The sequence below is a fragment of the Bactrocera tryoni genome, unplaced genomic scaffold (assembly GCF_016617805.1).
Source record: "Bactrocera tryoni isolate S06 unplaced genomic scaffold, CSIRO_BtryS06_freeze2 scaffold_90, whole genome shotgun sequence".
Lineage (NCBI taxonomy): Eukaryota > Metazoa > Arthropoda > Insecta > Diptera > Tephritidae > Bactrocera > Bactrocera tryoni.
Window position 1 is genome coordinate 15,529 of NW_024396546.1, and position 24,114 is coordinate 39,642.

A 24,114-nucleotide genomic window follows, 5' to 3' on the forward strand; every position below is an offset into this window, starting at 1 on the left:
AAAGTCCAATTTTGGGCAACTTTTTCGAAGCATTTCAAGCCGGAATAGCCCGAATTTCTTCAGCGGAAAATGTTGTCTTCCAAAGCTGGAATAGTTGCTGGCTTATTTCTGTAGACTTTAGACTTGACGTAGCCCCACAAAAAATAGTCTAAAGGCGTTAAATCGCATGATCTTGTTGGCCAACTGCCCATGCATCCCGAAAAATGCACTGTTTGGTGTGGTTTGTACGCTGGTGGAATCATTGGACCGTATTTTTTCAAAGATGCTGTTGGACGCAACGTTACGGTGAATGGCGATCGCTATCGTTCGATGCTAACAAACTTTTTGTTGCCAAAAATGGAAGAACTGAACTTGGTTGACATGTGGTTTCAACAAGATGGCGCTACATGCCACACAGCTCGCGATTCTATGGCCATTTTGAGGGAAAACTTCGGAGAACAATTCATCTCAAGAAATGGACCTGTAAGTTGGCCACCAAGATCATGCGATTTAACGCCTTTAGACTATTTTTTGTGGGGCTACGTCCAAGTCTAAAGTCTACAGAAATAAGCCAGCAACTATTCCAGCTTTGGAAGACAACATTTCCGAAGAAATTCGGGCTATTCCGGCCGAAATGCTCGAAAAAGTTGCTCAAAATTGGACTTTCCGAATGGACCACCTAAGACGCAGCCGCGGTCAACATTTAAATGAAATTATCTTCAAAAAGTAAATGTCATGAACCAATCTAACGTTTCAAATAAAGAACCGATGAGATTTGCAAATTTTATGCGCTTTTTTTAAAAAAGTTATCAAGCTCTTAAAAAATCACCCGATATCATACCAAAGTGATCAGGGTGACGAGTAGAGTTGAAATCCGGATGTCTGTCTGTCCGTCCGTCCGTCCGTGCAAGCTGTAACTTGAGTAAAAATTGAGATATCATGATGAAACTTGGTACACGTATTTCTTGGCTCCATAAGATGGTTAAGTTCGAAGATGGGCAAAATCGGCCCACTGCCACGCCCACAAAATGGCGAAAACCGAAAATCTATAAAGTGTCATAACTAAGCCATAAATAAAGATATTGAAGTCAAATTTGGCACAAAGGATCGCATTAGAGAGGGGCATATTTGGGCGTAATTTTTTTGGAAAAGTGGTGTGGCCTAAGTTTTTGTTACAAACTACTATAGCTATGTCAACTTAAACTCTATAGAGTCATTTCCTTCAGGCATTTCCACATACAGTTCAAAAATGAAATCGGATAATAACCACGCCCACCTCCCATATAAAGGATATGTTGAAAATCACTAAATGTGCCTTAACCGACTAACAAAACACGTCAGAAACACTAAATTTTACGGAAGAAATGGCAAAAGAGAGCTGCACCCAGGCTTTTTTTTTTTTAAAATGAAAATGGGCGTGGCGTCGCCCACTTATGAACCAAAAACCATATCTCAGGAACTACTCTACCGATTTCAATGAAATTCGGTATATAATATTTTCTTAACACCTTGATGACATGTAAGAAATATGGGTGAAATCGGTTCACAACCACGCCTTCTTCCAATATAACGCTATTTCGAATTCCATCTGATGCCTTCTCTGTATAATATATGTATACATTAGGAACCAATGATGATAGCGGAATAAAAATTTACACAAATACGGTATTTGAAAAATATGTAAATGACGGATAATGAAATCTCGATTATCACTTTATCATGCGAGAGTATAAAATGTTCGGTGACACCCGAACTTAGCCCTTCCTTACTTGTTTATTTATTTATTTATTTACAAGAGAGCTAATTATAAATAATTAATTCACTAAGTTAAAGCGCTGGCTACTGAGGCCTTCGGCTCTTATATTACGATATTATATGTGTCTATAAGTATCTAACGTTGGTATAGTTACAATTAAATAAAGTTTGATATCTGACATATTTTTAGAAAATTGTTGATTGCCTGATGTTGTCAGTATTTTGTGTCTATAAAAGATTTGATGGTTTCGTTTTACCAAAAGTAGTTTTTCTAGATGTATTTAAAGAAGTGCATTCATTTAGGATGTGATTTACTGATATATTTGGCTGATTGCAGTATGAACGGCTTGGTTTAGCAGTTTTGTTTTCAGGAGAACAACCGTTTTTATATCTTCGCAAGTGCAATCAGTTCGGTTGTTTGGCTTGGTACCAGAGAGATTATGCTTCTTCTAATGGTGTTGGAATCGGCATTTCAAACTCCTTACGTACAGCTGCAACCGAAACCATTGGTTTTCGGAAAGTGCAAAAAGAACAGCTGGTACGACGAGGAGTGCCGTGTCGCAGCGGAAAGAAAACAGGCTGCCTACCTCGCAACGCTACGATCGACCACTACACGTGCGGGATGGGATAGATACCGAGAGTTGAAGAGGGAAGCCAGACGCATTTGCAGACAGAAGAAGAAAGAGGCTGAAATGCGTGAGTACGAAGAGCTTGATAAGCTGGCCGACAGGGGTAATGCTCGAAAATTCTACGAAAAAATGCGGCGGCTTACAGAAGGTTTCAAGACCGGAGCATACTCTTGTAGAACCCCCAAAGGTGATCTAGTCACTGAATCCCAGAGCATACTTAAATTATGGAGGGAACACTTCTCCAGCCTGCTGAATGGCAGTGAACGCACAACACCAGGAGAAGGAGAACCCGATTCCCCAATCGATGACGATGGAGCAGACGTTCCATTACCCGACCATGAAGAAGTTCGAATAGCAATTGCCAGCCTGAAGAACAACAAAGCGGCAGGGGCCGACGGATTGCCGGCCGAGCTATTCAAACACGACGGCGAAGAACTGATAAGGAGCATGCATCAGCTCCTTTGTAAAATATGGTCAGACGAAAGCATGCCCAACGATTGGGATTTAAGTGTGCTATGCCCAATCCATAAGAAAGGTGACCCCACAATCTGCGCCAACTACCGTGGGATTAGTCTCCTCAACATCGCATATAAGGTTCTATCGAGCGTATTGTGTGAAAGATTAAAGCCCACCATCAACAAACTGATTGGACCTTATCAGTATGGCTTCAGACCTGGAAAATTAACAACCGACCAGATATTCACCATGCGCCAAATCTTGGAAAAGACCCGTTAAAGAAGAATCGACACACACCACCTCTTCGTCGATTTCAAAGCTGCTTTCGACAGCACGAAAAGGAGGTGCCTTTATGCCGCGATGTCTGATTTTGGTATCCCCGCAAAACTAATACGGCTGTGTAAACTGACGTTGAGTAACCCCAAAAGCTCCGTCGAAGGACCTCTCCGAGCCGTTCGATACCAAACGATGTTTCAGACAAGGCGACTCCCTATCGTGTGACTTTTTCAACCTGCTTCTGGAGAAAATAGTTCGAGCTGCAGAACTTAATAGAGATGGTACCATCTTTTATAAGAGTGTACAGCTGCTGGCGTATGCCGATGATATTGATATCATCGGCCTTAACACCCGCGCCGGTAGTTCTGCTTTCTCCAGACTGGACAAGGAAGCAAACCAAATGGGTCTGGCAGTGAATGAGGGCAAAACGAAATATCTCCTGTCATCAAACAAACAGTCGTCGCACTCGCGACTTGGAACTCACGTCACTGTTGACAGTCATAACTTTGAAGTCGTAGATAATTTCGTTTATCTTGGAACCAGCGTAAACACCACCAACAACGTCAGCCTAGAAATCCAACGCAGGATAATTCTTGCCAACAGGTGCTACTTCGGACTGAGTAGGCAATTGAGAAGCAAAGTCCTCTCTCGACAAACAAAAACCAAACTCTATAAGTCACTCATAATTCCCGTCCTGCTATATGGTGCAGAGGGTTGGACGATGTCAACAACTGATGAGTCGACGTTGCGAGTTTTCGAGAGAAAAGTTCTGCGAAAGATTGATGGTCCTTTGCGCATTGACCACGGCGAATATCGCATTCGATGGAACGATGAGCTGTACGAGATATCGAATAGCGAATTAAAAGACAGTGGCTACGCTGGCTAGGTCATGTTGTCCGAATGGACGGAAACACTCCAGCTCTGAAAGTATTCGACGCTGTACCCGCCGGGGGAAGCAGAGGAAGAGGAAGACCTCCACTCCGTTGGAAGGACCAGGTAGAGAAGGACCTGGCTATGCTTGGAATATCCAATAGGCGCCACGTAGCGAAAAGAAGAAACGACTGGCGCGCTGTTGTTAACTCGGCTATAATCGCGTAAGCGGTGTCTACGCCAATTAAGAAGAAGAATAGTGTTGGAAGTTTGACCAATCTCTCGATGCTGACTCGTCAAGTACTTTTTTTACCATATTGCGAATGTCTTTCAACGTACAGTGTTCGAATAAAAGTAGTGGTTCTTTTCCAGCCATTTTTGCACGGTCATCTGCAAGTTGGTTTCCTCTAATACCAGTATGCCCAGGGATCCACATGATCTTAATTCTGTTTTTGTGTTGATACAAAATTTCTTTTATATTGTTTATCGGCACTGAGTTTGTCTCATTTAAAATAGTGTTAATTGTTGATTTGCTATCTGTACATATGATATATTTTTTTCCTGTTTGTGCGACAAATAGAACCGCTTCATATATCGCAGCCGCTTCAGCTGTAAATATCGAGCAGTACGTTAGTAAAATTCCGACGGTTATGGTGACACCTTGGTCGTTTGTTACCGCAAACGAAGTGTGGGTGCCTGATTTGGATCCATCGGTGTATATTAATTTCCACTCCGGTTTGTACTTTACTACTGCGTCATTGAATAGCTGGATATATTGTTCTGCATTGGTGGATGTTTTTTGAAATTCAAATAGCGTACTTATTATAGATGATTTCAGCGTTAAGGTTGGTATGCAGCTCGCAAGTAATTGCTCAAGAAAAAAAATACATTATTTCTCAAGTAATTTTGGCAGCTGGTTACGCATTGTGAATGATCTACATTAGAAGAGCAAGAGAGAATAAACAAAGAAAACAAACTTTGTGCGTAATATGTATGTGTGTATGTGTATGGTAACATAAATATTTTCATTGAGATTTAAGAAATGTTGTTGATGATTGGTAGGTTTTATACAACATTTCAAAATGGAATATACTTCATTATAATGATTTCAACTAATTTAGGATGAATTTGACGATTACTTGAATTTCCTTCAAGAAACAATTGTTGATTTGATGTTTCTTCGCAAAACCAGGTTTGTCATATTCACATTTTACGGAAAAAAAGTATCAAAAAAATTAGTTAGCTGCGTACTAGCACAAATAAATTTATCGCAGGAAAGTTTCTTGACCGTTTCTTAAGCGTTTTTTTATATGAAGTTTTTACGTTTCTTGAGAGCTGCGTACTAAGCTTTAGCCAAAGCGGGTGGGTGTTCACTTTTAAAAGTTGCGGTGTCGAAGTCATATGAAACTGATTGATAATATTCAAGCATTTTATGATCGTAGATGGCTTGTTGGTTTTAGGATTTGTTTTCAGTAGATTAAACAAGATCGAAACATGTAGGGTGTTCACAGTTCCTTATTATCTGATGTGTTAATTTTGCCATCTGTTAACTTCAAAACATTTTACTACGTGGTAACTTTGTTTGTTGTTGTTTCCTATACAAGTTCGAAATAACAGTCTTAGGCAAAATTACTCTACTTTACTTCGTGTTTTTGTTTCCTGCTAAACTGGCAACTTTGACCAGCTGAATATTCGCGTTTAGAAAAAATGGAAAGCAACACAGAAATACAGAAGGTAAACGCAATTCGCAATATTTTTAAATATAAATATGAAAATATTCTGCCTATAATTGTTCTATTGCAGGTTGTACATAAGCGTGTTCGAAAGGCTCCCTACAGAAAGTGGACCGACAACGAAAATGAAAGTTTAATCAACTTTTTGGGACAACAGGCCACTAGAGAAACCAACGGCCCAACATTATTATAAAAGATTTTTGAACTAAACTGGCAGCGATTGCATTGGACTCTGGTGCGTTGCAAGGTAAAAAACTTAAGAATGCAGTACACCAAGGCCAAGTCCTGGCAAAATGCAACGGGAAGTGGCACCATGGATAATTGTGACACTACCAAAAGTAGGTTCTACACATCATAAATTTTTAAATGTATATATCCTAAAATACACTTCATTTTTAGACGCGATCGTAAGGATGTGTCCCCGGTACGATGACTTAGAAGACATTTTTGGCTATAGGGAGCTCACTTCAAACTGCCTTGTATTGGATACCGAGGACATTGCATGTACTGGTTCACCAGAAAATGCCACGTCCTCTGATATAACCGTCGAGGAAATCGTGGCATTACCCGAGCCTCTGGTCACCCCTTCTACGTCAAAGGCTGTCCGAAAGGGTATATATTCGCGTACAGCCCTATCAGACGTTCTCGATGTACACTCCAGCTTATTGGATGCAAAAAAAGACAGAATCGAGAAGGAATTTAAGATGAGGGAAAATGAATTAGTGCTAAAAGAGCAACAATTTTTGTTTGATAAAGAAAAATTTGAAAAAGAGTTGGTAGAAAAAAAAGCAGACAGGGAAATTCAAGTTTTGGAAATTCAAATGAGGGAGAGAATAGCTATGAAAGAACTGGAAATGAAGGAAAGAATTGAAATGGAAAAAATGAAAATAATGCAATAAAAATCTCGCGGTGCTAAGTATTTTCTTCCATATAGAAAATAAATCGCGTTATATGAAGAAAACATGTATAACACCTTCATTAGAAAAATATTAAACATCTTTTATTCCAATAAAATTTAATAGGCTATTGAACTGCATACCAAAAAGGCTAAAAATATCGACTAAAAAGTTGAATATTTCGATGAAAATTTGTAAAGTTTAGATTTCTATACGAAACTAATTCAATTTAAATAACTAAAGCCTGTGCTGATAAAAACCTGTTTTGCAAATCAAGCGTAAAGAAAAACACGTCGTCGGAAACATTGCTACATATTCTTTGGCGGTTTTTATTTTCTGTACTTTATAATTTTTAACCCATTCCGAGGATACACCAAGAAAGCACTACGAATATGATATAAACAAAAATTACTAGTCTATTTATTAATTACATTGGAACTCTTCCTTTAAATATTAAGATAATTGTCTTTACAACTAAATGGTATTTGGTTAAAAAAAACACATTAGTTCTAAAAATTAAAAAAAAAAAATCACTTAGAAACTTTTATTGGGAGCTCCTATTATTAACAAATTCAGCCAATGCAATTCGTAATTCGTGTTGTTCATAAATTTCTGGAGGATAATCAATTTCTTCCCCATCACAGCTATTATCGTCGTCATTGTTAAAGTCTTGCAATATATTATGCAAAATGCTGCAGGCTAAAATCCATCTGCAACAGCTCTTGTAATTATTTTCGTTAGACAATCGAAACCGAAGCTCTTTTAAGCTGCTAAATCTGTCTTTTAATTTGCCGAAACACTTTTCCACTCGTACTCGATATTTAGAAAAGTATTTGTTGAACCTATCCCTTTTATATTGCGACAGTTCGTTGCTATTTTGCCGAAAAGGTGTAATTATATTTCTATTTAAGGGATACGCAGAATCACCGGCTATCCATTGCCTTTCACAAAAATAATTTCCAGGTGCTCGTCCAATAGCTGATTCTGCAAAAATTTTAGCATCATGTACACTGCCCCTATATCCAATTGTTGCTTGTCGAATTCTCAAAGAATAGTCGCACACTATTTGCATTTTCATGGAATACTGTTTTTTCCTGGAAAAATAGAATTCATGATCCTTAATTGGATATTCCGACAAACGTATTTCAGTGCCATCGACATAGCCAATGCACCCTGGCAGCTCGTGCATTGTATTGGCTACAAGTTTGCGTCTTTCTTCCCTAGTTGGCCAACACAAAGACAAAAAAGTGCGATCTTTAATTGCAATTCCACTGGCATTTGAGGAACCGAATTTTTATTTTAAAAGCAGTATCTTCTTTGATTAAGCTTAAAATATGTTGAAATTCCGGAGTTTCCAGTCGTAACATTTGCCGCATACGATTGTATGGATTGTGTTAATCCAATTTGTAGATTTTGGCACATTTACGTGGCTGCATCTTCTTGAGGACAAAATTATTGCTGCACTAACATTAAAGTCCATTAGAATATCGCAGTCCTCATCTTCACTTCCTAAATCAATGCGCAAAATGATAAAAGATATATGAATATAGAAATGTGCACCTACTTGAATCTTGGAGCAGCAATTCCAACATGTTTTTTAAACACAGTCCGTTTAGTAATTTTTCTTTTCCACTTCTGCGAGGCATTGCTTACATGTAAATATTTTTGTAGCTACACAATTTTTGACAGTTCGAATCAGCTGTTTGAAGGGTTGCTCACAGTTTGAATGTGTTATCTTGTTAAAGTTGCCACCTATTAACTTTAAAAGTAAACTCTGAATACCATAATGAACTTTGGTATGAGCATCATTGTGTTAAATTTTATTCTCTGATGAATGTTTGGAAGACGCGCTTCAGTTAGTACTACTTTGGTTAGTGAGGTGGGGAATGCGCGAATGCTTCTTCTTGCCGCCATGTGATAAGGGGTTTCAATGAGAGTGAGGTGCTTTTTGCACAATGTCCATAAATTGGCGAGACCAAAATCTATTTTTGACAACATCAGTGCTTTTGTGATATTTACAAGTTTTGAGATGTGTATGTGACAGTGTTTTGATGAAAGAAACTTAATAATGTTTAATCTATTGAGTAAGCTTAATCTAACATATTTACAATGTTCCTTAAATGTTAGCTTTTATCAAATAATATACCAAGTATTCTTAAGATGTTAGTATGTGGGATTTGAGTATTTTCAAAAAGACAAGGTTAGGGAAGGTGCAATTTCTTTTTCTGCAGATGTGAAATGTTGAACTTTTGCTTGCAGAAACTTTGGTTCCTGTCGCTTTAGACCATTCCATTATGTCGGTCAGAATATAAGTAAAATTGATTTTTACTTCGTTCAAATTTTTTAAAGCCGAGAATATTAATACATCGTCAACGTAGATAAGGTGGTCAACGTTGCGGTTTAAGGCTATTAAGTTGCTGAGTTGATTAAAGGCTATAATAAATAACGCTGCTGAGAGAGGAGATCCTTGTGGTATGCCATTATGAAGGGGGAAAATATTGGAGTTGAAGTTGCTAACACTTACTGAAAATACATTTTGTTTCCAATGTGCCATTTTGTAGTTCTTGTAGTAATGTATGTGCTCCGATTCTATTAAAAGCTTTTCAAAGTCTAGGCTGAGGACAGATAAATGGTTTTTCGCAGATATTGTTGAAGAGACGCAATGTTCATTCATTGGGGGTCAATGACACCAAGACCACTTTGAAAAGCGAACTAATTGGGGCTTATTAAATTTTTTTGTTTGGCATACCACATTATTCTCTTTTAAATGATTTTTTCCAGAACTTTTGCCATACAAGGAATCAAAGAAATTGGTCTGAAGTCCGTGATTGAGGTATTTGATTTGTTAAGTTTGGGGATAGGGATTATAACAGCTTTTTTTCACTCCTGAGGCAGTAAGCCTTGTTCTAATATGTTATTGTATAAAGTTATCAATCTGACTTTTTTAAGGAGTGTGGGAGGTTTTTTTAATAGGGGTAAGAAATTTTGTCTGATCCAGGTGTTTTTCCAGACATTTTGCTGATAGTAAAATCAAATTCTTCAATTGTAATGGGGAGATTCTATCAAGGTTGCTTCAAAACACGGTGAGTTGTAGTAGTTTTGTGAAACTACTTCATTTGAAAGAGTAATAAAATTAGAGTGAAAGTTTGAATTTTTGGAGTTGTTTGACCATTACTTGGCAAAATTTTCAGCGATTTTTTGAGGATCATAAATAGGACCTAACGGTAATTGGATAAAGTCTATTTTGTTTTGATGGTATCCACCTGAAAGAGCTTTTATGTCACTCCATATTTTTTTAGGGCTTGAAGTGGGATTTATACTACCTGTTAGTTGTTCAAAAGTTTTCCTTTTTGCGGATTTAAGTTCTCTCCTGAAATTGGAATTTGCTTTTTTATATCTAATTAAATTTTCTGTTCTATTTTGTTTATATGTAGTCCAAAGTGATTGCTTTGTACTCCTTAGTAAGCAGTTAATAGCTTGGACCAATACGGAGTTTGGTGGTAAATATTCTTGTGTTTGTTTGAGGAATGGATAGATAAGCAGCGGAGCGTATAACTGCTTTTTTATTCGACGCTTCTGCATTTATATTCTTTGACGTTATTCTAGTGTTTGTAATTGAGTTAATCAGGGAGCAGTATTTAAGCCAATCGGCTTTTTCTATAAGAAATTTTGATCGCGGTTTAATCGTACATTGCATCGGCGTAACGAAAGAAGCTATGAGCGGAAAATGGTATTGTGAAGATATTGTAAAATGTAAGAAGAGAGGTTATGGGCAATGGATGCTCAACAAAGGGAAATGTCTACATGAGTGAACGATTGTGTGTAGAGAAGTGGGTTAGTGATCTATCGTTAAGAACTACGAGATTTTACGCTTTGCTAGTATAACGTCTTCTATTATTTAACCTCTTACGTTAGAGGAAGTGGATCCCCATAGTGAACTCCAAGCATTGAAATCTCCGATGATTTTGGTGGGTGGAGAAACAGCGTTTGTGATATTTATAAGATCACCTGCATCAAACTTTTGATGCGGAGGGATATATGAGATTATAGAAAATTTGAAACCAATGTTAACTTCTATCGCAATGACGGAGATGTTTGATAATATTGGGATAATTTTATGTTTGATTTGCTTTTTAATAAATAAGGCAATTTTAAATATTTGTGCTATTTGTTTTAGAGTTAGAATTTGTTGAGTTTACTGTGGTGGTTTTATTTTCGTTGCTTCGTTGTTCTCGTGTATTGTTATACCCTGAACAGGGTATATTAAGTTTGTCACGATGTTTGTAACACCCAGAAGGAAAGGTCGGGGACCCTATAAAGTACAAATGATCAATATGTTGAGCTGAGTCGATTTAGCCATGTCGTCTGTCTGACTGTCCATCCGTCTGACCGTCTGTCTGTATATATACGAACTAGTTCCTCAGTTTTTAAGATATGGTTTTGAAATTTTGCAAACGTCATTTTCTCTTCAAGAAGCTGCTCATTTGTCGGAACGGCCGATATCGGACCACTATAACAAATAGCTGCCATACAAACTGAACGATCGGAATCAAATGCTTGTATGGAAAACTTTCACATTTGATTTGCAAGATATATTCACGAAATTTGGTATATAATATTTTCAAAGGCAACAATGTAATCTCTGAAGAAATTGTTCAGATCGGTTAACTATAGCATATAGCCGCCATACAAACTGAACGATCGGAATCAAGTTCTTGTATGGACAACTTTCACATTTGACAAGATATATTAACGAAATTTGGTATATATTATTTTCTAAGCCAACAAACGTAATCTCCGATGAAATTGATCAGATCGGTTAACTATAGCATATAGCTTCCATACAAACTGAACACATAAGAGTACTTACTAACAGAAATGTACCTGTGAGGGTATTTAGCTTCGGTGCAACCGAAAATAACGTGTTTTCTTGTTTTAGAGTTAGATGGTGGATATGAAATAGGAGTAGAAGAAGAGATTTGCGCTCCTCTTTGGGTATTTTGTTTGTTATTAGAGAGATCTGTGTTTGTCGGATTGTTAAGTATGTTTAAGCGAATGAAGGAGATGAAGAATTGAAAACATGTGGTATTTGTGCTTTGTGAATATTTAGTGCTTCGTGAAATGAGCATTTATTATCTGTTTGAATTGTTATTATTTTTTTTATTTCACTGAACTTTGGACACAATTTGCTTGAGGCGGCGTGTTCAGCAGAACAATTTACACAGAGAGTGCGAGTACAGGGTGAGGGATTGTGTGTTGGTAATGCACATGTGTCGCAGATAGGGATCTTATTGCAGCGTTTTTTTGTATGGCCAAGAAGTTGGCAGTTTTTGCATCTCATTGGGTTTGGGTAGTAGGGTCTTATCTTGGTGGTATACCATGATACATCAATTTTTTCGGGTAAGTAGTAGCGATCGAAGGTTAAAAGAACCACGCCACTTGGGGTGGGTTGACCATTTATATATTTTAGAAATTTGTAAATGGATGTAACACCATGTTCTTTCAAATTTTCAATTATTTCATTGTCAGAGACTTAATTTAAACACGGAGCGTAGATAGTGCCTTTTGAGGAGTTTAAATTTTTATGGAGTTCAATTTTTACATCACAAATGCCAATGAGGTGTTTTATTGCTGTGAATTTTTTTGCAATAGTGTTATTTTTTACTATGAGTAGTAAATTGCCGTCTTTTAATTCGCTAATTTTTATTATATCAGAACTAATATGTTTTGGGGCTATATGCACAGCGAAGCATGAAAATTTATTTAAAGGTTTGCTTGTTTCACTTGAACTTACCACCACATACTTGGGGCTATCTTTTTTTGTTGTTGGTAAAGTAGGAAGCAATTCATCCTTCGATAATTGCTCCATTTTTTTTTCTTTTTGGTTGGGGACTAGAAGATAATAGGGCGAACCTATTATTTTCTGAAGTGGTCCCCCAAGGGGACATTTTTTAACGATTCTAATTCAATTAAGATAATTCACTAAAATTCACTAACAAATTTGATGGAATAAAGTGCGATGAGGAATGAGATAATAAACTACTCTGTTTTAACTGAATTCGCAGACAATACAACTGAGAGCACAACTGTTTACGTCAAGTGTCAGTTGATGACTGATCAAAACTAATAATCAGCCCTATCATGCAATCCATCGTAGCGAAGCTACGAATACGAATGTCCGCTACGAATACGCATAATTTGCTATCACTGAATTCATGTGAATTCGAAACTTTTGTTGCGAGACTTAAATTTGAATTTTGACATTTCGAAATCAGCTGTGTAAGAAGAAAATATTAAGTACGATTAATAAAAAGTGAAATCGATTTATATTCAAATTGATTTTACGAAATAAAATAACGATTCGCTAATAACGTTTTATTTATGTTTGCTTGAGGAAGAAGCGTGAGAAGAAGTCAGGCGTGATCCCTAAAAATTCAACGAAAATCACTGAGGGACAAAAGAAACAAACCCTTTCGATGTGGACAAGGAAGCAATGTACCAGTTCAAAAATCCACAAAAATTCAGTATTAAATTTTATTAAAATTATTTTTCTAAAACAGGTTTATTAAAAACTATCGCTTAAATAAGGCGGCCTTTACGTATGTCCTCGATGTTCTAGAGAGGAATGCAACTTCTTCGAGATCGTCATCTATGTATATCTTTACTTCATCGATTGTCTTCGGTTTTACGGTTTTTAGCTGAAAGAGGCTATCAGCATGGAGTGGGTAAATACTTCGATATTCCAGTAGCTCAGTCAACATTTTGTTGCATCTTAAAAGAAGTATTGGGATTGCTTCAGTCCGATTTGTGCCCTCAGTGGATAAACCTCGAGTTAAGTAACGTTGAAAAAAGTGAAGCGAAAAAGGATTTTTTTTTCAGAAATACGGATTTCCAGGCGCGATTTTGTGTGTAGACGGGACACATATTAAAATCGTTGCTCCATCTAAAGATAAGTTTCTCTATTATAACCGCAAAGGATACTTTAGTATCAATGCCATGATTGTTAAGTTTGGTGAATTCGCATTTCAAACATCTTAATCAATGTTTTGCAGATATGTGACAATAAAATGAAAATACGTTATGTGAATGCTTAGTTTCCTGGCAGCAATCATGACTCCCACATATGGAATGTCAGCAATGCTCGTTATTTTCATGAGAAAAAGTACCTCGATGGTGAACGAAACACTTGGCTTTTGGGTATTATACATACAAACATATATATCACAAAACTTCCCAAAATTTTATATTTGTACAGGAGATGCTGGATATGCCTTAGAACCATGGTTAATCACACCATTCCGTACCCCTCCCTCAGGAAGCCCAGAAGAGAAATATAATAAAATATATGCAAAAGCGAGAAATATCGTTGAAAGAACAATAGGAGTTTTTAAAAGTCGATTTAGATGTCTTCTGGGTGCTCGTGAGCTTCACTACGAGCCATGGAAGGCATCTCAAATCGTTAATGTTGCGGCAGCGTTACACAACGTTTGCATTCACTTTCGCGTGAATGATGAAAGTTTAGAAAATAATTCGGAACCAAATATTTTGACAGAAAGTAATGAAATTCTTTCATAAACTTATAGTGAAGCAGCTTCACAAATCAGAGAAGCTATATGTGCAACACTTACCAGAGTATAATATCCTAAATAAATATTAACACAAAATGGTTATAGTTTTAAATAAGTATTTATTTAATTAATTTAATTATTTTTTGTCATTGCTTGCAATTTTTTTTCTTCTATTTCTAACATTCGCTGCTTAATCGAATTCTTAGCAGCTATCAAATTCTCCATAGCTATGTTGTGCCTTCTAATCTCTTCCACTTCCGCATTTTTTAAATCATTTTGCACTTCCAATGCTCTGCCCACTCGTCGCATACGTACTGAAAGATCATCCAACTTTTCGATGACCTTTTCCTGAAAATCTTTTTGAATTTGAAATTGTTCTTTAATTACATCGGCTGTACAGGTTTCCGGTGGCCTAGTAGTACGTTTAGGTAGTGCTGGACTGCAGGTCACTGATGGCATTGATACGTCAGCTAACGTCTCGTTGCCCACGTCGGCTACAATTGGTAAGCCGATGCTAACTGTATTGTCAATGCCACTTGCACTTGTTTGCAATGCCGTTAGTGCTATCACCGCTTCCTCCAATTCGTTGAAATGGTGCCTGCCTATATCTGCCACTTACCAGTAGCTGACCTGCTCCTTTTAATGGCGCAACAAGTTTTCCCACTTTTATCATCACGCCTTCCGGTCAAGCCATACCTATTAAAGAAATAATTCCGACAAGCTTTTTAATTATCCTGTTACAACAATAAAATTTATAACTTTATTATGTGCCTTCTTTCCAGCTGGAAATAATCCTTAGATGAGGCGGACCAACACTATTTAGTTCTTGGGCCATGTTGTTCCAAAAAGCTGCCACTTCCTCTTTAGGGCACTTTGTAAAACCCTGCGCCATTTCAGGCTTTTGCTGTAACAGCTCAACCATTAGTGCATATTGTTGCTTGGTGGTAATTACTTTGGACCTGCGGAAATATGTTATAGTTTGATTTGAATTAAAAGTTTTAATTGATAATATGTTATAGTTTGAATTCAATTAAAAGTTTTAAAACAAGTTTTAATTGAATTCAAACTATAACATATTTATTTTTAATTTAAAACTTACATTTTTCTTTTTTAAATTTATTTCTCCGTTACCACAAACCTGTCGTACAAAAATTCCGCTAAACTTAAAAATTTTCCGTTCCGAGTGAATTCAGTGAATGCAACTCTACGAATTTCGAACTTACTTTCGGAACTATTCGAATTGCATGATAGCAGTATCGTAACTTTCCCGAAAAAACAGTCTACGATGGATTGCGTGATAGGGCTGAATTTCTCACCTTTTCGTAAGCAAAAGCTGAACTGTATTGTTTTTATAATTTAGTTAGAAATTAGATAGAAAGAATTAGTTAGAAGACCAAAGAAAATTCGACTGAAAATAGTTGCAGTTCTCAAAATCATAAAAACAAGATAGTTTGATCTCAAATTGAATTGCTGCAACATTAATGGAGTTGAAAACCGTTCTAATGGTGTAGACTTCAAATATTTTATATATGTAAATAATTACAAATTTTGTGAATGTAAATGTGTTAGTAAGTCAACAAGTAAGGCTGAAAACTGGGGAAAACACTTCAGGTGTTGGCATAACTTTATATTAAAGCAAATAAGAAAGGGCAAAGATCAGGAGCAAAAGAACAGTTAATACTCTTGTAATTTTTGGATGATTGGAGTGATCCCGTAAAGTGGGATACTCTTCTTCAAACGACATTTGATGTTCCTAGTGATGAATTTTCATTATCTAGCTCTTTTGCCCGAAATACTTTTGCTTTGACGCGCTGAGCAATTTCTTCATAGATCTCGAATTTGTGCGTTGAATCGAGTTGTTTGTTTGGTAAAGACATATTTCAAACACTTAAACTATAAAAAAACTATTAGTAAGATGTAAAAAAATGTATAATTGAATACTATAAGTTTATATATGTATGTAGTTAACACAAATAAAAACAAGTAAGAAAGGGCAGCTTGCAGGAATCAAAGCCAGGGAAATACCTTACGATGTAAACCATCAACCATTGGATCGGAATCTAAGCAATTATATGTATACATACACTACATACAAACTTGTATATCTTATACACTGGCCTACATTTCGTCATAAGATTTGTTAGAAAAACCAAAATGATTATACGTAGGTAGTATATCGTATGATAGTATCGACTCGATTTTATCTATTAACTATGTATTATCAAGCCACATACTAAAAAAAGGTACATACCTCACATACCATCACCAATTATATTACCGTATGTTCGAAAATTTTGGTAATGGTTATATGGGGGTTAGTTCAAGTTTTCGCCCAATTGTATCTATTTTAGGTGCGATGATTTACTGTTATTAGTAAAATATATTCCGGATGGACGAACAGACAGACAGTCACCGGATTTTAACTTTTCTCGTCATCCTGATCATTAATATATATATAACCCTATATCTATCTCCTTTAGGTTTAGGTGATAGGAACAACCCTTACGTGAACAAAACTATAATACTCTGTGGCAACATGTTGCAAGAGTATAAAAATACTTGGGTTCAACGGCAGGATTCCGGAAAATTGTCGTTGATCGCCAAAGCTCTGACAAAAATTAGTGATTGGAAAACGGTACTCATCTCAACCGTGTGTAAATTTGCATTTATAATTAAAGTTTTTTGCCTATGTAATATTCTCTAACTCATTCACTTAGTGCGATTCTTCAGAAAGAATCGATCGATCTGGAAGAGGCATCAAATATGATAGATGGCAGCAGTACAAAATTAACCCAACTGACCAAATTATATATTATATACATACTTGTATATACAGTAAAAGCTCTCCTCGCGGACAGCTCATATCGCAGGATAGCTCTCTTTAGCGGACAAATTTCTTTGTCCCAAAATTTTCACCTTGTTTCAGGAAGGAATCATGCTCACGTTTTTATTACGAAATATCTCCCATTAGCGCACAACTCTCTCTTCAACTTCATAATTTGTCTTGCTTTATCCACCCTGCCAACCACGGTTACCCGCTTGTGAAAAATATTCCAATACAACTACACTTTTTTTTCTCTATAAACTAACACCAACGCACATTTTCGGGTTATTTTTTGTTTACCTAAATCACCCAGCCAGCATTTACTATCAATTTTTAATGGAAAATTACTCATTTTCAATAGAAAAATTAATAGAAAACTGTCAATTTCTATATCAATATTCATTGTAAATTGACTGTTCCCTCGGGAGAAAATGGTCGAACAAAATTGAATGATTTTGATTGAGTCATTTTCAGGGTCAATTTCCAGTCATTTTATTATAAATTTCGATTGTTTTTTCCAATCAGTTTTCAGTAATCTTATTAATCAATATTAATTTTTTGGTTTATTTTTAAATTCAAATTTATTTATATTTTAAATTAATTCATTAACATGTTTTTCTTTGCAGCTCAATACAATCATTTATTTTCAGACAAAGGTAGACGGCGTTTTTTTACTCTTTCGTTTGCATAAACGAAATGTTTTTGTAGCGTTGATCTAACGGCTTTTTCGTCCACTTGAAACATTTCATGGCAAATATCTAAAGAAAGAGGAAAGAAATGTAGTTATTGTTAAAAGAATTGATACAATATAAAATAATATTACTTTTTATTATTGTTGTAACTAAACATTTTTCCGCGCTTGGCTTATCTGCCGTGCCCCTCCACGAAAAAGACATTGCCAACTCGTCTGAAAAAATACGCCTGATTGCTGCTCTTAGAAAAGGGGTTGACGCTTCACCACCAGTCTTCTTAATATATAGTTTCTTTCGCTTGACCACTTCAGCCGGTGTTTGTAAAACTGTCCTAGCATCTTTGGGAACTTTTATGGTGCATTTGTTTAGCACACACAGTAAAGCATTAAATGCCACAAAACTTATTCCGAAGTCTGACGCCCATTTGCTAAGCTCTGAACGCAGATCATAGGTTACATCTTTTCATCATTTTTATCACTTGTAACACTATCACTATCACTGTCCAAGAAATCCTGAAATCTACTTTCCCCTCTAGCTTCGTTGACAATATCAATATTATTTACCACTGGAACACCTTGGTCTTGAAATTGAACTTCAACACTTGAATCACTATGCAACAACTTTGAATTTATAATTTTTTTAGCTTCCTTTCTAGCTTTTCTTTTTATTTGAGTGGCTGACATTATAAAATAATTAATTTTTATTACTTTAATTGGCAAATTCAAAAATAATGAATTATTAAGCTATTTTAATTAATTACTTTAAAATTATGTTTTATTTTATTTACTTATTTCACGCACTAGAGAGATGTTGCTTTGGAGATGACCTATATGGAAGTGAGAAATGCATGCATTATTTTGTCAAAAAAAAAAATATTTTGATGTTATTAACTGTATACTCATAACGGGATCACGAAACAACACAATTGATATTTAATCAACTTGTTGAGCGTTTTCTGATACTTGTACATTTTGTTATTGTAAACTGCAAATTTATCAAAAAACAATCAGCAAGAACAATAAATAATGATACGTAAATCACCATACAATCAACTCAATGCTATCTGGGGAAAATGTCTATTAGTATATGTATGTATAAAAATACATATCACACATACATATCTATTTGTATGCTATGCATTTACTATTTTAGTTGGCTCGGCGTTTGTGGGATATGCACGAAAATATAGTAACGGGATTTTTTTGCAAATACATTGGACGTGTAACCGTTTCCACATCTTTGTCGCAGTAGTCAAAGATGTTAATTTTTCAACAATCTTCTTTTTCACAGTAATAGAAACTGCATTCATCAGAGAGGTACCATAGGTGGTTAAAAATCTTATTTATTGTAATGTCAGAATTTTTTTGATTTATGGTTCTGTGTTCTCTACCTTCCTTAATAAACGTTAAATCGTAATGACATGCTTTAGATGGATGGTTTAAGCCACAATATACGTCGATTGGAATATTCCTAGGGGGGGGTGAGACCGAGAATCCGAACTCGTTGCAAATTAAGGGCCACCCTAATGTACATACTACAAGTATTTACCTTTGTAAACACTCACACAGTAGGCATAGACCCCGAAAAGATATTTGAAGTAGTTAGCGCATTTTTTTATATTATTAGAAGTTCTTGTTGAATATGCCTGTCTAGTATGTAGCATTCATTGTTGTCCCAACTTAGTGTACGATTACATGAAGCAACTTTTGTTGCTGATTCTCGGGCGATTCTCTTTTGCTGTTGCCCATTACCTTCACACGAGCAACTTGTGTTGCGCAACTCTGCTCGAGTTTTTTTCTCATTCTCTTTCACTTTACTTTAACCCATTGTCTACTCTTTACTTTAACCCATTGTCGCTTCTTTTTCCTTATAGGTATTTGGGCCACTCTATCACATACATATATTAATCAGCTCTGTCAATTAAGAAATACATTTTATTTATTAAAACAAAGATATATCACCCTTCTTACTATCGTCTGAATCAATTTGTATGGCTTCATCCATACATTTCACAATATCGTTAATTAATTCGATTTTTTCGTCATACTCCATTTTTTAAAATATTTATATTATATTATGTATATTTGTATACATATTTGCAAATTACTTACCAAAAGATGAAATTAAATTTTTTAAATATATTCAAAATATTAATTTCAAAAAAATATACGCAAATGCAACTATGTACTACGAAAGAAAGAACACGAATGCCGAAAAACGTCGCAGCGAACTGTTACGAATAAGAACACAAAGCGAGTTGCTGAACACGGGAAACTCGGCGCGATTCTCCTCTCCTCGTCGCCCCCTCGCCTATAAACCAAGAGTTGCCGCAACAAAAGTTGCTTCGTGTGATAAAACTCTTAGTGTATGCAAGTCGGAGACTAAGTTTGGGTGTCACCGAACATTAAATAAACAATTTTCAGAGATGCGAAAGAATTTAATATTCGCCATTCAAATAAGTTAGGGGTGGATTGTAATCATATTAGATATCTTATTAACCCATGATTAGCCATGTCTTAGCCTCTCTTAGTTTCCTTACTTGATTTTTGACAACCTAAAAATGAGAAGTGTTAGCAAACCATATACAGTGTGACAAAACTAAAGTTACGTAATCTACCTTGTCGGTATTTAAATGAATAAAATCATAAATCTGATTGTTCGATCTGGTGATTGTGTAAGCTCACATCAAATCTTCAATTCTGTTATCAACAAACCACTGTTTTACACAAATAGCAGTGTGTTTTCTGGTCGTTGTCATGTTGATAACTCCATTTTAAAGCCATTTCTTCTGCAGCATGTGGCAGCATAATATTCTGAAAAATATTTGTATGCTTATATTTGTCCATTATACTATTTATATGATGAATTGATCCCTATTGCATTCCCTGAAAAACAAACCACAATTAGTACATTGTTTCACCGCGCTTGTTTTATAACGTTGATTTAGGCGTTGTCCCTTCGGTCTGCTTCTAGCAGCTTCATCCCATCAGGAATATTTGATATTAAACTTTCATTCGCGAGAAAAAAAAGTACAGTTTGCCATTTGGTAATCGTCCAATATATTATATGTGCATCCTCACAAATTGCAACGCCAGTCTGTTCTTTAAAGAAATATACGGCTTTTTTGCACTCCTGTAGGATGAAAATCTCCCATGGACAGCTAGACATTGTATGGACCTTCTGTAATATATTTAACCGTAATTGTCTTACAATAGATGTTGCCGATATAAAAGGGTAATTTTTATCGCCGGGAATTACTGCCTTATCCTCTCTTTCTTCTGGTTGTTTTCCGCGGCCTTCTACCTCTATGCGCTGTATACCAAAGAGTCTGATTTCCGAAATCGGCTAAATGTTCGGGAAACAATAGAATGATTTATTCCAAACATTTTTGCAATAGTCATAACCGATTCTCGTTTCCTAAAATCTTTAACAAATTTTTTTCTAAAATGAACAGAATAGTTATTTCGAGACATTGATATATCTTTCATTTTAACATACAACCAACCGTATTGAATAACGAACTGCAACTGAATATGCTTTAGTATTTTTCTAATTAGGTAATAACTACACATATCCAACATTTTTGATCATTAAAAACCGTTAGACAAACAATTAATGTGCAATTAATGTGAATTCTTAGTTACGAGCTTTAGTTTTGTCGCACCAGATTTTTGGAGTTCTTCATATATGGAATTTTATTTATTATTTCAATATGTTAATTTGTTTAATTTTTACTAATTTTAAAAGAAGAATACATACATGAACTAATAATACAAATCAATAAAACATCATGTAATGCCTAATTTATGATTTTATTCAGTTAAATACCGGGAAGGTAGATTCCGTGTTTGTTGCACACTGTATATTGAGTATATAAGGTAAACATTAACCAAAGTCCGAAACCTTTTTATTGTGTATGTTGAGACTAGGGGACTGATTGTCTTAACGTTTGGCATTACTCAAGTATACTTCATAACGTATGTACATATATGTATAAGCTCAATTTTATAAAGATCACTCACATAAGTACGAGTATGTCCGGTGTATTTAACACATTTTCAGCATTAATCTGGTATAGTATATCATTCATTATATAATACATTCATTGCAAATCGAAATTGATATATTACACTATTACCGATTTTTGGGTTAAAATTCATATGTAGGCACTGACGATCATCGGTATCTGAAGGCTTGAAATGTTATGTTCCATTTTTGACTTAAATACCATAACTTAAAGGCTTAAATGGTATAACTTAAAGGCATTCAGTTGGTAGTGGCCAGAAAATTTTACATATATTCAAGCAGTTCAATAATTTCGGTCTTGTATCATATTCTATGGTAGCCAACGAAGATCCGTTTGAATTGAGGAGCATGCACCAGCTTTGTTGGATAAGGTTGATTTAAGCATGCTCTGCCCAATCCACAACTGATTATGGAGGCCCCACAATATGCGCGAACTACCTGGGATGTTTCCAACATCGCATATAAGGTTCTATCAAGTATATTGTGTGAAAGATTAAAGGTCACCGTCAACAAGCAGACCTTAGCAGTGCTGCTTTAGGCCTGATAAATCAACAACTGGCCAAATATATGCCATGCGCCAAGCCAAGACCCGTGAAAAGGGAATCGACACACACCACCTTTTCGTTGCTTTCAAAGCTGCTTTTGACAGCACAAAAAGGAGCTGCTTTTATGCCGCGATGTCTGAATTTGGTATCCCGGCAAAACTAATATAGCTGTGTAAAATGACGTTGAGCAACACCAAAACCTCCGTGAGGATCGGGAAGGACCCCTCCGAGCCGTTCGATACCAAGTAAGGTTTCAGACAGGAGGACTCTGATTCGTGCGTCTTCTTTAACCTAATTTTGGAAAAAATAATTCAAGCTGTAGAACTAAATACCGAGGGTATCATCTTCTATAAGAGTGTACAGCTATTGGCGTCAGCCTCGAATTCAAACGCAGAATAACTCATGCGAACAGGTGCTACTACGGACTGAGTAGGCAATTGAGAAGTAAAGTCCCCTCTGGGCGAAGAAAAACTCACTATTCCCGTCCTGCTATATGATGCAGAGGCATGGACGATAATAACATCTGATGAGTCAACGTTACGAGTTTTCGAGAGAAAGGTTCAGCGGAAGATTTATAGTCCTTTGCGCATTGACCACGGCGAATATCGCATTCGATGAATACGATGACATTGACGTTGTTAAGCGAATTAAAAGACAGCGTCTACGTTGGCTAGGTCATGTCGTCCGAATAGACGAAAACACACCAGCTGTGAAAGTATTCGACGCAGTACACGCCGGGGAAGCAGAGAAGACCTCCACTCCGTTGAAAGGACCAGGTGAAGAACCCTGCAACTTCTTGGAATCTCCTATTAACCACGTTGCAAAAGAAGAAACGACTGGCGCTGTGGTTGATGGCTATAACCGCCTAAGCGGTGTCTGCGCCAATACCAAGCGAGAATGTTAAAACAATGTTATATGTTGCTACATAAATTAGTTGAAAATGATCCTGCCGTTTTGACGATTTCATTGAAGAGCAGACGATGACTCTCCCGCTGTCTGACGTATTTATTTAGTAAACTTTTTATTGGTGTTTCCACATTATTGTCATATGGAGAAAGCGTGATTATCAATCTCCGACTCGCTCCACATTTTCATTTAATACTCATGCATCTTACAAGAATCAAAGCCAGGAAAATATTTTATGGTGTGAAACGTCATCTTGACCGAAATCCAAGCAATTTTATATATAAATATACTATATATAACTCATACACTGACCGACATATTCGGCATAAGGTTTGTTAGAAAAACAAAAATCAAAAAGAGAAAGTCAGCCGGATGATCGAAAATTCCGATATTAGTTACATGGGAGTAATTCAAGTTTTCGCTCTAATTTATCTATTTTACAAGACATTGTAGACACAAAGATACAATGTTATGAGTAAAACACGCTAGCTCATTTTCATTGAGATAGCTCAAATTTTGGCCGATATATGCACTTCCTTACGTACACCTGCAGCCGAAACCATTGTCGTGAAAAGAGAATCGACACACACCACCTCTTCGTCGATTTCAAAGCTGCTTTCGACAGCACGAAAAGGAGCTGCTTTTATGCCGCGATGTCTGAATTTTGTATCCCCGCAAAACTAATACGACTGTGTAAAATGACGTTGAGCAACATCAAAAAAGCTCTGTCAGGATCGAGCCGTTCGATACCAAACCAGGTTTCAGACAAGGCGACACCCTATCGTGCGAATTCTGCAATATGGTGCTGGAGAAAATAATTCGAGCTTCAGAACTTAATCGAGCAGGTACAATATTTTATAAGAGTGTACAGCTTCTGGCTTATGTCGATGATATTGATATTATTGTTCTTATAAACCGCCCGTTGGTTCTGCTTTCTCCAGACTAGATAAGGAAGCAAA

General features: G+C 36.2%; 2 protein-coding genes and 1 long non-coding RNA gene across 3 annotated transcripts; 1 reads left to right on the plus strand and 2 right to left on the minus strand.

Moving 5' to 3' along the window:
• The first annotated feature begins 5,960 nt into the window (after nucleotides 1–5,960).
• On the plus strand, nucleotides 5,961–6,597 carry LOC120782035. Its single transcript, XM_040114192.1, has 2 exons — nucleotides 5,961–6,036; nucleotides 6,098–6,597. Exons 1-2 carry the CDS (start codon nucleotides 5,961–5,963, stop codon nucleotides 6,595–6,597), a joined length of 576 nt encoding a protein of 191 aa, XP_039970126.1.
• A 310-nt stretch (nucleotides 6,598–6,907) lies between these two features.
• On the minus strand, nucleotides 6,908–8,348 carry LOC120782036. The gene is made up of 2 exons (XR_005706211.1): nucleotides 8,159–8,348; nucleotides 6,908–8,103 (listed from the first exon to the last, which is right to left on the minus strand). It is a non-coding gene; the product is annotated as an uncharacterized LOC120782036 (long non-coding RNA).
• Nucleotides 8,349–10,274: 1,926 nt separating this feature from the next.
• Nucleotides 10,275–15,084, minus strand: LOC120782037. Its single transcript, XM_040114193.1, has 3 exons — nucleotides 14,973–15,084; nucleotides 14,320–14,764; nucleotides 10,275–10,308 (listed from the first exon to the last, which is right to left on the minus strand). The coding sequence occupies exons 1-3, from the start codon at nucleotides 15,082–15,084 to the stop codon at nucleotides 10,275–10,277; spliced, it is 591 nt and encodes a 196-aa protein (XP_039970127.1).
• Between the last annotated feature and the right edge of the window lie 9,030 nt (nucleotides 15,085–24,114).

Coding starts and splice junctions, on each gene's coding strand:
- LOC120782037 (XM_040114193.1), bottom strand. CDS start 15,084: ATGGTTGAGCTGTTACAGCAAAAGCCTGAAATGGCGCAGGGTTTTACA. Junction 14,765..14,972: donor CCAAGAACTAAATAGTGTTG/GTCCGCCTCATC, acceptor TGGCAGATATAG/GCAGGCACCATTTCAACGAA. Junction 10,309..14,319: donor GAAATAGAAGAAAAAAAATT/GCAAGCAATGAC, acceptor TTCCGCTCATAG/CTTCTTTCGTTACGCCGATG.
- LOC120782035 (XM_040114192.1), top strand. CDS start 5,961: ATGCAGTACACCAAGGCCAAGTCCTGGCAAAATGCAACGGGAAGTGGC. Junction 6,037..6,097: donor TAATTGTGACACTACCAAAA/GTAGGTTCTACA, acceptor CTTCATTTTTAG/ACGCGATCGTAAGGATGTGT.